Here is a 15561-nt window from a genome sequence, read left to right on the forward strand (position 1 = left end):
TGGGTATGACAGAATGAGAGAAACATTTTTATTTAATCCTAAGTACTGCTTGACTACATTATTACAATTCATTCAATAAGTATTCCAGTATTTTACCCAATTTTAGCTTTCAATATTCATTATCATTCATTGGATAACAAAAACATGCATAAAAAAGAATGAATAACCCATCCCCTAAACACCTTTTATATATACTTCATTAAATATATTTATATTTTTGTTCTATGTATAAAAAGAAAAGATAAAAACTTACTTTCACTCTCCTAATAGCATAGGTGTGACCAAGAAGTTCAAATACTGGTTGTCGCACATTCCTCAAGTCCCAGCCTCTCAAACTACAATCAACTGCCCCTGTCACCAGCAAATTCTGAAAACAATTCAGAGAAAAGTAAAGTATGACATCTTTGCAATTAAGCAGTACCCAAGCTTTCCTACTAGAAACAGTGTCTATTTTCTGGTATTTATTTAATCTGATCCCAGGAGTCATTCTTGAAAAGTTATATAACATTATAGAAAGGAGTCAAAATATACATCAAAAAGCAAAAATTAGTAGGACTTGAGAGAAAAGGAACTCAATATGCTTTAGGCATATGATGGAACACTATACACAACAGAAAAAGGCATAGTCTCAAACAGCATTGTAGATTTTCCAATCTACTTTTAGGAATATTAATAAGAACATAAGATTTTAAAAATTATACCTGACAAATGAGCCCACCCTTCTTTTCAGCATCCTCTGAGGTTTCTACCAAGCATTAAAAGGCAAGAGGCCTGCTAATTTACAAATATTTGAAAGTGCAAAGTATAAATTAAATTTTTATGTTTGTCTAATTCTAAATCAATCACTGCTCTCAACTCTCATGGGCCATGTCTTAATATAATATGTCACACTATCTGAGAATTTATGCAGAATGTGGTAAGTCTCCTATCTAGTCAGGTTTTATAAAGCCTGCTATCTAGAACCCTAGGTGAACCCAGAGTTCATGGCTGAAGAAGCCAAGAGCTGTGTCCACACTCAGCCCCATTCCACATCAACCAGGGCAGTAATCCATTGTCTGAACGTTTTTGGCTTCAATATAAGCTCATCTGAAAAAAAGCTGCAATGATTTTTAAAAAAATTTTTAACTACTCTCAAGTATATATCAGCAACTTTTTTAGAATTCCCAAAAGTATAACACACAGTCCACAATTTCATTTTCCTATTTGGAAAATTCATGAGAGAGATTTGAACTGTAGTCATCAGCACTGAAAATTTTATTAAAATCAAGTATTATTTGGAATATGTTCTATGTTTTAAAAATCTATTTTATTTCTTTCTATTTAAAGAACTCAACCAATACAATGTTCTCTTAACCTTCACTGATTACTTTAAAAGTGGGAAAAACAAGGCATATGTTATACTTATTTGTCATAGTCAACAGACTACTTCAGGTACATAAATATATTTAAACAGCATATCAACACATATTTAATCCATTTCTATTTCTAATTCACATGCTCATGTGGTTAGCTGAAGCTCTGCAAAAAGTTACAAATGGACACTGCTATCTTACAGAAACATGAAGCTTGGTTAGGTTTATAAGGGAAGATGAAACAGAAAATTCTAAAAACTGATGGACTGTCAAATTAAAAATAAAGTTACAAATAGTTCAGCAGCCTCACTAGCAAAATGAACAAGAAATGAAAGCAAAAGATGATTCAAACTGGCAGGGTTAAGAGCAATAAAGTAAAAAATTACATAAGTTGTAAATCAGTTTCCCAAATAAACAAGTAAGGCTGCACTACTGAACTTTTGAGAATTTCTGTTTCTTATTCAGCCTGTTTTATGTGCACTTAAATCTAATTAATGCTAATGCAGGTCACTCACAATCATCAATTAGAAACAAAAGGGACTGAATTTAACTTAATGGTCCATAAACACTATCAAAGTCCACATAAACAAAGATAAAATAAAATCTAAAACATTTCAACATTAGGAAGGGCTCAGCAGCTCAGGATAGAACCAGACAGGGTACCTCATTGTATTTACACCAGTCACAACTCAGAATTTCTGCCTGATGTGCTGGAACCACAGTTCTGACTCCTGTTGTCTTCACATCCCAAATTCTCAAAGTCTGATCGCCTGGTGAAAGAGGAAGACTTGATCACTTTCCATCACACCACTTGGATACTCTGTACCCATGACGACAAGTCAGGGGAAAACACACCACTTTCACTATCAGGATACTGCCACCTATATATCATATACACATATATATTGTTTTTGTACTATAATAATGCATAAGACCTACTAAAAGTGATGAACTACAAAAAAATAAGGCACCATGATAATGTTTTTAGATCTACTCAAAGCAGGAAAATCTAAATCTCACACTAAGACAAACATAGCAGTGATTAAACACACACTCAATGCATTTTTCTTCAGGATAGGAAAAGGCCCTGAAAATCTTTGTTTCTTGTAAATAAAGTTAGCGCCCTATACCAGCATATTCTCTAAGAAACAAAATGGTAATATGCAAAATCTACCAAGTTGAAATGGATAATTTTAAATGTGTGCAAAATCTACCAAGTTGAAATGGATAATTTTCAAATCTTAGCTTTTACATTTATTACATTTTAAAGGGCCATCCAAAGGTATATTTTTCACCTTGGAAAAAACAAGTTGAGAAAATTTGTCATTATACTCTGAATTACTACAAAAATGATTATACTCTGAATTATTTTACTCTGAATTACTCTGATTACTACAGATAATACTCTGAATTACTACAAAAATGATTTATATCACATAGCTGCACAAAGTCAACCCTGATTAAATGTTTTACATGCTGTTTGCCTTCAATTTTGTAAACTATGAGGAAATAACAAAATGACCAGATGAAAAACCCTGAATATATGTATATCTACATCAAAATTAAATTACAAACAATAAAACTGATCATGTGAGAAAGCTAGTTCAGCTTAATGAAAAAAAAAAACAACAAAAAACAATGTGATGGCAGGCATAGTCTTGATTCCATTTAGTAGTTGTGTGACCCTGCAGAAGTTATATAATATCTCTGAGGCTGATTCCTCATTTCTAAAAAAGAAACAGAATGACTACATGCAGGACGGTATAAGAATTTAGTGTAACAAAGTTCCTGTAAATCGTTAGCATGGTCTCTAGCATATAGTAGATACACTAATATGTGGTATATAAAAATGCTAAATTTTAAAAATTTCCTTTAGTTACCTACATACAATTTCCTATCATCCCAATTCTAAATCATATGTCATTTACCTAAGTTCAAGAGTTTTAGACCATTTTTTTCTGATTTCTTTGCAAGTTGTTTAAGAAAGATAAGAATTAAATTGCTGGTGGTAATGAAATGTAGAAGTTAAGAATGGGGGCTTTGATGCTCCAGAGCTTGGTTCTAATCCAGCTCAATCATTTGGTAGCTGTTGACGTTTAGTCAAGTTACTTAACATCCTGGATTCTTACTTTCCTCACCTATGATAAAATATCTGTCTTATACAGACCCACAGACGTGAAGGACAAATTAGTGGTTACCAGTGGGGTGAGAGAAGGGCAGAGGGGCAATATAGGGGGAGGGGATTAAGAGGTACAAGTTATTAGGCATAAAATAAGCTACAAGGATATATTGTACAACACAGGGAATATAGCCAATATTTTATAATAATTATAAATGGTGTATAACCTTTAAAAATCGTGAATCACTATATTGTACACCTGCAACTTATATAACATTGTACCTCAACTATACTTCAAAAAAAAAAACAAAAACAAATCTGCCTTATAAAGTTGAAATGAGATAAAGTTTTAAAAATAAAATAACAAAACATAACCGTGATTAGAAGTCATTCCTGTCCCTATTAATAACATGAATAAATAATAACTAATATTTATTGAGTGCTTACTATATGCCAAATGCTGGTCAGCATTTTACATGTACAGTCAGTCCTCCATATTCATGGGTTCCAAATCTGTGAATTCAACCAACCATGGGCCAAAAATATTCAGGAAAAAAAAAATTCCAGAAAGTTCCAAAAAGCAAAACTTGAATTTGCTGCGCTGGCAACTATTTACACAGCATTTACATTGTATTAGGTATTTTAAATAATTGGGGGATAATTTAAAGTATACAGGAGGATATGCATAGATTATATGCAAATATGATGACAATTTATACAAGGGACTTGAGCATCTAGGGATTTTGAAATCCTGGGAGGGTCCTGGAGCCAATCCCCAACAGATACCAAGAGATGAATATATTAACTTTAAAAACATCACAACAAGTGAGGTAAAAATTTTGATAACATAAAAAGTAATTTTTGTAGTAATTTACAAAGGAGGAAACTGAAGCACATGGAGCTGAAGTAAGTCAGCAGAGAGGAAACAGTGGAATCAGGGCCTAGAATCAGAACCCAGGCTGTCTGGCTTCCTAGCCCCTGTGAACTATAACTACACAACGCTGCCCCCTAATGTTGTCGGAGGAGAAGTGCCATGTGATCAATGTTGGCGAAACCTTGAGGAATTATTCTTTTAATTTATACGTTAATTATTTTATAAATTGGGGAAAATTTTAATAGACACCTAACATTCTGTCATATTTGCCCCACAATTATTTTAGAAGTAAAAGTAACAAAACACAACAGATAGTGTTGAAACCTCTACTGTATTTCCAACCCCATTCCCCATCCTCCTTGCCCAAGGCTACCACAATCCTGAATTTGGTGTGCATCCCTATAGTTTGTGTTTTGGTAATACTTCTACAACATTTTTATGTATTCATAAATATGTACTATTGTTTGTGTGTGAGATTAAAAATTTTTTTTATTTAAAAAGCATCAACCTCCTACTTTACAAAAGGTTGAAAACCACTCTGATAGAAGAGTGACTAATGTTTTTGAATCTAGCTAAGGATAGTGGGGATGAGATGGAATGATGAGTTTGAAAGTACCAAACGGAAATGGTTCAGAATTGGTATAGACTAGAGCTCCCAAAATTTCAGGGGTCCTAATTATAATCACTGTCTGTGATCTAGCCACCAGTCAGTAGAATTTCTTTCAGAAGTCTAAGTAGCTTTGATTAAACGATCTTTCACGACTTTCCCTAACCTTCAGAGTTTACAGCAGGGTGGTGTGGATGTCCAGAGTTTGGTCTGCCCAGCAACACCCTTCCAGGAACAGCACCCTCTTTTCACCATGTGATTCTAGAAAGGCCTATGGCTCAACACAATCGACTGGCCAAGGACAGGTTTAAGCAAGACCAGTCATACTATCTCATTTTCTGCCCCTGCCACAGCTGACAGGTCAAAAGTATCTACTTGGGATTTTTCTGAAGTATAACTGAAAACATAATGTCAGTCCCTCTCTCAGTAGAATTTACAGGTTACAAAATTGAGAAGCTGCTGGTGGCCCTGTGTTTCACTGTATGGAGAAAGCTGGCCTGCAGAGTCAAGTCAACAAGCAGAGAAAAGTCCAGGTTAGAGACAGAGAATGTGTCCGGGGGTCATTTAAGCATCCCTTCCCCTTCTGGGGCTGCTTTTCAATAAATTCTCAAAGACCTAAGATTGCTCAAGTTCTATCATCTATAGGCAAAGGCGAGCCCTTATCATCATGGAAGCAGTGAACGGAATTCACCTGAAGCTTCAAACTCTATAAAGCCTAGCCCCAGAGAAAAAGATTCGATTTGGCACAAGGCTTCCACTAAAACATAGGAAATGCCTAAATGATGTATACTAGCTTTCAAAAATTTATATGTAATATCAGGTCTGAAATCATAAAGTCTGATATAACCATGACTAAGCTTTGTTTAAAGTTCAATGAGCTTGTGTTCATCCTAATAATTACATTCCTAAAAATTACATTTTATGGGTGTATGTGAATGCTTTAAAGTACCAAAATATTACAATAAACGTGGACTAGGAGATTAAGAAACAACTAGTAATTCTAGCAACAATATGGATGAATCTCACAAAACATAATGTTGAGCAAAAGAAACTAGACATGAAAACATAAAAACAGGTAACATTAATCTATGCTATTACAAGGCAGTTCAGTAGTCACCCTCGAGTGGAGGGTCGGGTAATGACTGGAAGGGTGTGAGGGAGGCCTCTGGGATGCTCTGTTTCTTGATCTGGGGGCTGGTACACAGATGTGTTCATTGTGAAAATTCATCACATGCTTAAGATTATGCACTGTTCTGTATGTGTATTATATAACGTATTGTTATATTATATATATAATATACATTATATATGTGTATTTCAAATTACTCTGGGACAATATTTTGGTTCTTCACCATCATATTCAAGCAATGCTTTTTAAAAACACCATGGCTTAGGTTGTCCCCTCTTGCAGTTAATTTAAAGGGCACAAAAAAGTGAGAACTGCTCTGAATGAGCTGAGATTCCACTTCTGCTGCACACATTCGTCACTTCCTCCTCATCACTTTGTTTTCCAGGTAGGAGAGAGACCTTCTGGCCCACTGGTACCAGGACTCATTCAACTCTTTTAGCCACCAGGACATCTATATTTATATATTTTTCAAATTGCATTTTCCAGACAACTGGCCTTTCATTGTCAGCCAGACGTGATAGTGCCATAGAACCACCTGAATTACCAGCTTCTCTTATCAGTTGCAGACTTGCCACTGGCAGCAGAACCAGTGAATTTAAGTGCGTAATATGGTATAGGATGTGCTGGCTACTACTATGTCTAATCCAAGTTGCAGCGTTAAGAAATTGGGTAAGGAGAGTAAGTGTAAACGGTGAATCTGAAACTGTGAAGTGAAATGAGTAGAAAAAGGATGCATATTGGGCCCAAATAATTTATTTGAAATGCCAGATGCCTATCAGATGTAATATGACTTTTTTCTTAGAGTAGAATGATTTTTTTTTAACTACTGGACTCCACATATTCAGGCATGGCTATGATTTATGCAATTATATGGAGTCTGTAATAGCAGTAATTTAGTTTTCATGGTTAGAAAGAAAGTTTACTTCATATTAATCCTCTTTATGTAAAGAGCTCAAATATTCTTCCCTTTCATCTCATATAATTTAGAAATATGAATTCTGTACTAATACAACTTTCATGAACTAAACAAAACCAATGTCCTTAGAGAACTCTGCTAAGGAAGATCTAAATCTCTATATACTCCTCTCTTTTGGTCTGTCTTAACTTAGCTAATGATATATTTAGGTCTAGATTTGCAAATACCATACAACTTTGAAGGTGACCAGATTCTTGGAAAAACTCAAATGCTATATTCACATATACTATCTTAAAATATAAACTGTTATAAGCAGTTGAAAGACATAATTAGCTATACGTGTGCCACAGGATTCGACATAAAACTATGTCTTGACTGCCTATCATATAAGCTTCTACCATTTGTAATATTTGTGAAGACAAATATTTTACAATACTGGGTTTCTCAACCATGAATTCTGCAGTTGAAACTATTTTTATGCAAAGATTATAGTATGTTTTATAGCAAGCTCTTGTCTGTAAGCAAGAAGACAAAGTAAGAGAATTAATTGATAAAGACCATAATATAACTCAAACTACAACCAACAAAACTGAGGAAAAAAACTAAAGAGTTCTCAATCTAAGGAAACCACTTCCTCTCTGAATTCAGCACTGAAACCATTCTGTCGGTTTTTTTTTTTAAAGAGATGAGTATATTTCTATTAAAACAAACATGCAATTTCCATTACATCAACAGAAATAAGCTATTTATTTAGGCATCTTAAACAGAGTGACACCATAGACTAGTACAGTGATTTCCAAATTAGGCTGATCACTAGACTCAGCTGGGGTGATTAAAAAATATACTTCTGGGGCTTCCCTGGTGGTGCAGTGGTTAAGAATCCACCTGCCAATGCAGGGGACACAGGTTCGAGCCCTGGTCTGGGAAGATCCCACATGCTGTGGAACAACTAAGCCCGTGCGCCACAATTGCGAGCCACAACTACTGAAGCCCACGCACCTAGAGCCCGTGCTCTGCAACAAGAGAAGCCACCGCAATGAGAAGCCCGCGCACCACAATGAAGAGTAGCCCCTGCTCGCTGCAACTAAAGAAAGCCTGCGCACAGCGAGGAAGACCCAACGCAGCCCCAAATAAATAAATACATACATACATACACTTCTCAGAGGTATGTGATTCAGTAGGACTAAGATGAAGGCTAGAAATCTGTTGTTTTTTCAAACTTCCCAATGACTCTGATGGTGGGCCAGGTTTCAGGATCACTGGACTAGTATGTTATTACACAAGCATGCATTCCAGATTCTACCTGGAGGAAGTTACTCTAAAACTCCGTTCTCAGAGTTTTAGTTTCTAGATAAGCACTGACTCTTAATCCTTACAGCACATACGTATGCAAAGGCCATTCAGAGCTTCCTCAAATATGCCCTGCTCTCTCCACATCCCCTCCCTCTGCTTCCCGCTTCTCATCTCCTAACTCTTACTTGTTCACAAGGTAGCAGTTTAAACACTATTTCCTCAGAGAAGCTTCTCTGACCAGCCAACTTTGACAAGCTCAAGAATCCTTTGTTACGTTTCCACAGAATTCTGAGCACACAGGTTAATCATAGGAGTCACCACTCAGAGAGCCCTTACTCTGTGCCAGGCACTGTCCTAAGCCTTTTGCTCATATGAATTCACTTAATCCTCATCAAAACTCCATGACATGGGTATTATTATCACCCTTATTTTATTATTTTTGTGTGTGTGATACGTGGGCCTCTCACTGTTGTGGCCTCTCCTGTTGCGGAGCACAGGCTGCGGATGCACAGGCTCAGCGGCCATGGCTCACGGGCCCAGCCACTCCGCGGCATGTGGGATCCTCCCGAATCGGGGCACAAATCCGCGTCCCCTGCATCGGCAGGCGGACTCTCAACCACTGCGCCACCAGGGAAGCCCTATCACCCTTATTTTTTAAATGAGGAATGAAGAGACAGAAGTTAAGTAGCACGACCAAAGTCACGTAACTGGTGAAAGCGGAATTTGACCACAGGGAGGCTGGCTGCAGAGTCCACGTCCCTAACCACTGTGCTGTGCCCTCTTCCTCAAAGAGCTTCATGTTCCTTACCGTTATTGTTGCTAGGCTTTTTCTTAGCAGCTCTCTTTCCCACTGGACTGTACACTCACTGTATCTTCAGTGCCCAGACAAAGGTGGACATTCACTAAATATCTGACTGAATCACTGACAATGTCCCTGTCAACAATCAAAATTAACCTTAAATATGTTTTTAAAATTCTGGTAAGATGGTTATTCCCATATATTATATAATAATAATCAAAAAATTTTAGTGTTTGCTTGTGTAAGGTGCTCAGCTATGTCAAAGGATATACCTGCCCTAGTCAAGCAAAGAAAAATATGCAAAGAAGTGCACTGTACACAGCTTGGTAAGCAAACTTTCTTCTCTCTCTTGAAATGGTAAAGGCACAATGAGAGCTTTAGAGCTTACCCCAACTTTTACTATGCCACAAACCCTCCTTTTGTAGAGTGGAAGAAAAACTTTAAGTTTTTTCAACTTTATTAAGTAGGCAAATATTGGAAAAATCATCATGAAGAAATATTTCAGGAAAACGTCAAATGGTTGATAAATAAACCTTCCAATGAGTTTCCAAAATCATAAAATCTGGCAGAAAATGGCTTTACTGTATTCAATTTTTTTTAAGGAACATAGGTTACAGCTCACAGGTCCAGTGCTAGGTTTTTGTCAAATCCCTTCTGATTTATTCCAAGCCTTGGATGTGCAGACAATTTAGTTCATAATGACCCCCTATCCATCTTCTTCACCGAACCAGGATTCACTCTTGCCATTCTCAGTGTATGTAGCTGGGTACCACCCTCTCTCCCATTTCCCATTCTCAACTGCAGGAGCTGAGCCAGGCCCAAGCCAATCAACACATTACAGCCTCCTTTCCCAGGCACAGTGATTAGTTTAGGAACATCCACACAGGCCATCAGAGCCCATGAGAGAAAATGGAACATTTTTAGATGTCTGAAAAGGAATCTCCCACTTTCTCCTACTGGACAGAAACAAGAAAGGATGCAGGGTCTACAGCTACTGCCATCTTGCTATCATGTGGTACCAGATACTGAAACCAACTTAACAGAACACAGAACAAAAGAGAGAGCAAGAACAGTCTTTGATCCCTACATCCAGCTGTGTGTACATAGCCAGGTGTAATTCTGGACATTTCAACTATGTGAGCAAATAAATTATCTTCTACCTTAAGGCAGTTTGGGTCAGATTTTCTTTCACTTTCAACCAAAGACGTGCTGGCTGGTATGACTACAGTTTATACTCATTTCTAATATAACACATGAAGGTAATGTCATTAAACTGTCTCTTTTTTCTGTTAAAGCAAATGGACATTCTGTTGATAAAAGACTCTTTTTATATACTATCTATTTACAAAGTACAGATACTTAAGTTTTGTAATTATACTGCTGACACTCTACACACAGTGTTTTTCTGCTACTCAGTCTCACACACTGAATATTCTATATATAACATCCAGAGTCAATATTATGTATAATATGCTACACAAAAGGCCAATGTAATACAAAGAAGTGTGTGTGACTCAGACTGAATAAAGGGCTAATATATACAATTCAGCCTGACTTATTTATTTTTAACATCTTTATTGGAGTATAATTGCTTTACAATGTTGTGTTAGTTTCTGCTGTATAACAAAGTGAATCAGCTATATGTATACATATATCGCCATATCCTCTCCCTCTTGCATCTCCCTCCCCCGCTACCTATCCCATCCCTCTAGGTGGTCACAAAGCACCGAGCTGATCTCCCTGTGCTATGCGGCTGCTTCCCACTAGCTATCTATTTTACATTTGGTAGCGTATACATGTCCATGCCACTCTCTCACTTTGTCCCAGCTTACCCTTCACCCTCCCCATATTCTCAAGTCCATTCTCTAGTAGGTCTGTGTCTTTATTCCCGTCTTACCCCTAGGTGCTTCATGACTTTTTTTTTCTTAAATTCCATATATATGTGTTAGCATACGGTATTTGTCTTTCTCTTTCTGACTTACTTCACTCTGTACGACAGACTCTAGGTCCATCCACCTCACTACAAATAACTCAATTTTGTTTCCTTTTATGGCTGAGTAATATTCCATTGTATATATGTGCCACATCTTCTATATCCATTCATCCGATGATGGACACTTAGGTTGCTTCCATCTCCTGGCTATTGTAAATAGAGCTGCAATGAACATTTTGGTACATGCCTCTTTTTGAATTATGGTTTTCTCAGGGTATATGCCCAGTAGTGGGACTGCTGGGTCATATGGTAGTTCTGTTTTCAATTTTTAAGGAACCTCCATACTGTTCTCCATAGTGGCTGTATCACTTTACATTCCCACCAACAGTAAAAGAGGGTTCCCTTTTCTCCACACCCTCTCCAGCATTTATTGTTTGTAGATTTTTTGATGATGGCCATTCTGCCTGGTGTGAGGTGATACCTCATTGTAGTTTTGAGTTGCATTTCTCTAATGATTAGTGATGTTGAGCATCCTTTCATGTGTTTGCTGGCAATCTGTATATCTCCTTTGGAGAAATGTCTATTTAGGTATTCTGCCCATTTTTTGATTGGGTTGTTTGTTTTGTGATATTGAGCTGCATGAGCTGCTTGTATGTTTTGCAGATTAATCCTTTGTCAGTTGCTTTGTTTGAAAATATTTTCTCCCATTCTGAGGGTTGTCTTTTCCTCTTATTTATGGTTTCCTTTGTTGTGCAAAAGCTTTTAAGTTTCATTAAGTCCCATATGTTTACTTTTGTTTTTATTTCAATTTCTCTAGGAGGTGGGTCAAAAAGGATCTTGCTGTAATTTATGTCATAGAGTGTTCTGACTATGTTTCCCTCTAAGAGTTTTATAGTGTCTGGCTTTACATTTAGGTCTTTAATCCATTTTGAGTTTATTTTTGTATATGGTGTTAGGGAGTGTACTAATTTTATTCTTTGACATGTAGCTGTTCAGTTTTCCCAGCACCTCTTATTGAAGAGGCTGTCTTTTCTCTATTGTATATTTTTGCCTCCTTTATCAAAGATATGGTGACCATATGTGTGTGGGTTTATCTCTGTTATTTCTGTGCTGTTCCATTGATCTATATTTCTGTTTTTGTGCCAGTACCACACTGTCTTGATTACTGTAGCTTTGTAGTATAGTCTGAAGTCAGGGAGCCTGATTCCTCCAGCTCTGTTTTTCTTTCTCAAGAAGACTTTGGCTACTCAGGGCCTTTTGCGTTTCCATACAAACTGTGAAATTTTCTGTTCCAGTTCTGTGAAAAATGCCATTAGTAGTTTGATAGGGATTGCATTGAAACTGTAGATTGCTTTGGGTAGTATAGTCATTTTCACAATGTTGATCCTTCCAGTCCAAGAACATGGTATATCTCTCCATCTGTTTGTATCACCTTTAGTTTCCTTCATCAGTGTCTTATAGTTTTCTGCATACAGATCTTTTGTCTCCTTAGGAAAGTTTATTCCTAGGTGTTTTATTCTTTTTGCTGCAATGGTAAATGGAAGTGTTTCCTTAATTTCTCTTTCAGATTTTGCATCATCAGTGTATAGGAATGCAAGAGGTTTCTGTGCATTAATTTTGTATCCTGCTACTTTACCAAATTCATTGATTAGCTCTAGTAGTTTTCTGGTAGCATCTTCAGGATTCTCTATGTATAGTATCATGTCATCTGCAAACAGTGACAGTTTTAGTTCTTTTCCGATTTGGATTCTTTTTATTTCTTTTTCTTCTCTGATTGCTGTGGCTAAAACTTCCAAAACTGTGTTGAATAATAGCGGTGACAGTGGGCAATCTTGTCTTGTTCCTGATCTTACAGGAAATGGTTTCAGTTTTTCACCATTGAGAAAGATGTTGGCTGTGGGTCTGGCATATATGGGCTCTATTATGTTGAGGTAGCTTCCCTCTATGCCCACTTTCCAGAGAGTTTTTATCATAAATTGGTGTTGAATTTTGTCCAAAGTTTCTTCTGCATCTATTGAGATGATCACATGGTTTTTATCCTTCAATTTGTTAATATGGTGTACCACATTGATTGATTTGCATATATTGAAGAATCCTTGCATTCCTGGGATAAACCCCACTTGATCATGGTGTATGATCCTTTTAATGTGCTGTTGGATTCTGTTTGCTAGTATTTTGTTGAGGATTTTTGCATCTATGTTCATCAGTGATACTGGCCTGTGGTTTTCTTTTTTTGTGACATCTTTGTCTGGATTTGGCATCAGCATGATGGTGGCCTTGTAGAATGAGTTTGGGAGTGTTCCTCCCTCTGCTATATTTTGGAAAGGTTTGAGAAGGATAGGTGTCAGCGCTTCTAAATGTTTGATAGAATTCGCCTCTGAAGCCATTTCTTCCTGGGCTTTTGTTTGTTGGAATATTTTTAATCACAGTTTCAATTTCAGTGTTTGTGATTGGTCTGTTTATATTTTCTATTTCTTCCTGGTTCAGCCTGGGAAGGTTGTGCTTTTCTAAGAATTTGTCCATTTCTTCCAGGTTGTCCACTTTATTAGCATATACTTGCTTGTAGTAATCTCTCAAGATCCTTTGTATTTCTGCAGTGTCAGTTGTTACTTCTCCTTTTACATTTCTAATTCTGTTGATCTGAGTCTTCTCCCTTTTTTTCTTGATGAGTCTGGCTAATCGTTTATCAATTTTGTTTATCTTCTCAAACAACCGGCTTTTAGTTTTATTGATCTTTGAAACTGTTCCCTTCATTCCTTTTTCGTTTATTTCTGCTCTGATCTTTATGATTTCTTTCATTCTGCTAACTTTGAGGTTTTTTTGTTCTCCTTTCTCTAATTGCTTTAGGTGTAATGTTAGGTTGTTTATTTGAGATTATTCTTGTTTCTTGAGGTAGGATTGCATTGCTATAAACTTCCCTCTTAGAACTGCTTTTGCTGCATCCCATAGGTTTGGGTCATTGTGTTTTCATTGTCATTTGTTTCTCGGTATTTTTTGATTTCCTCTGATTTCTTCAGTGATCTCTTGGTTATTTAGTAGCATATTGTTTAGCCTCCATGTGTTTATATATTTTACAGTTTCTTTCTGTAATTGGTATCTAGTCTTACAGCGTTGTGGTTGGAAAATACACTTGATACGACTTCAATTTTCTCAAATTTTCCAAGTCTTGATTTGTAACCCAAGATGTGATCTATCTTGGAGAATGTTCCATGAGCACTTGAGAAGAGAGTGTATTCTATTGTTTTTCAATAAATAAATATGAATTAAGCCCATCTTGTTTAATGTGTCATTTAATGCTTGTGTTTCCTTATTTATTTTCATTTTGGATGATCTGTCCATTGGTGAAAGTGGGGTGTTAAACTCCCCTACTTTTATTGTGTTACTGTCAGTTTCCCCTTTTATGGCTGTTAGCATTTGCCTTATGTGTTGAGGTGCTCCTATGCTGCATGCATAAATATTTACAATTGTTATCTCTTCTTCTTTGATTGTTCCCTTGATCATTATGTAGTGTCTTTTGCTTTGTCTCTTGTAACAGTCTTTATTTTAAAGTCTATTTTGTCTGATATGAGAATTGCTATTCCAGCTTTCTTTTGATTTCCATTTGCATGGAATATCTTTTTCCATCCCCTCACTTTCGGTCTGTCTGTGTCCCTAGGTCTGAAGTGGATCTCTTGTAGACAGCATATATATGGGTCTTATTTGTGTATCCATTCAGCCAGCCTATGCCTTTTAGTTGGAGCATTTAATCCATTTACATTTAAGGTAATTATCGATATGTATGTCCCTATGACCAGTTTCTTAATTGTTTTGGGTTTGTTTTTGTAGATCTTTCCTTCTCATGTGTTTCCTGCCTAGAGAAGTTCCTTTAGCATTTGTTGTAAAGCTAGTTTGGCAGTGCTGAATTCTCTTAGCTTTTGCTTGTCTGTAAAGGTTTTAATTTCTCCGTTGAATCTGAATGAGATCCTTTGCTGGGTAGAGTAATCTTGATTGTAGGTTTTTCCCTTTCATCACTTTAAATATGTCCTGCCACTCCCTTCTGGCTTGCAGAGTTTCTGCTGAAAGATCAGCTGTTAAGCTTATGGGGATTCCCCTTTATGTTATTTGTTGCTTTTCCTTTGCTTTTAATATTTTTTCTTTGTATTTATTTTTTGATAGTTTGGTTAATATGTGTCTTGGCATGTTTCTCCTTGGATTTATCCTGTATGGGACTCTCTGTGCTTCCTGGACTTGATTGAATATTTCCTTTCTCACATTAGGGAAGTTTTCAACTATAATCTCTTCAAATATTTTCTCAGTTCCTTTCTTTTTCTCTTATTCTTCTGGGACCCCTATAATTCGAATGTTGATGCATTTAATGTTGTCCCAGAAGTCTCTAAGACTGTCCTCCATTCTTTTCATTCTTTTTTCTTTATTCTGCTCTACAGTAGTTATTTCCACTATTTTATCTTCCAGGTCACTTATCCGTTCTTCTGCCTCAGTTATTCTGCTATTAATTCCTTCTAGAGAATATTTAATTTTGTTTATTGTGTTGTTCATCAT

At 36.5% G+C, this 15561-nt stretch overlaps 1 protein-coding gene across 1 annotated transcript in view; it reads right to left on the reverse strand.

Annotated features, from left to right (window-relative positions):
• Window positions 1-15561, reverse strand: part of PEX7 (peroxisomal biogenesis factor 7) — an 84523-nt gene that overhangs the window by 49772 nt on the left and 19190 nt on the right. Inside the window, exons 6-7 of the mRNA XM_082634396.1 lie at window positions 2016-2122; window positions 254-367 (exon numbers count right to left, since the gene is read on the reverse strand). Coding sequence (XP_082490522.1) covers window positions 254-367; window positions 2016-2122 — 221 coding nt within the window. The remainder of the gene's footprint in view (window positions 1-253; window positions 368-2015; window positions 2123-15561) is intronic.

This window comes from Mesoplodon mirus, assembly GCF_964341445.2.
Source record: "Mesoplodon mirus genome assembly, chromosome: 10".
Lineage (NCBI taxonomy): Eukaryota > Metazoa > Chordata > Mammalia > Artiodactyla > Ziphiidae > Mesoplodon > Mesoplodon mirus.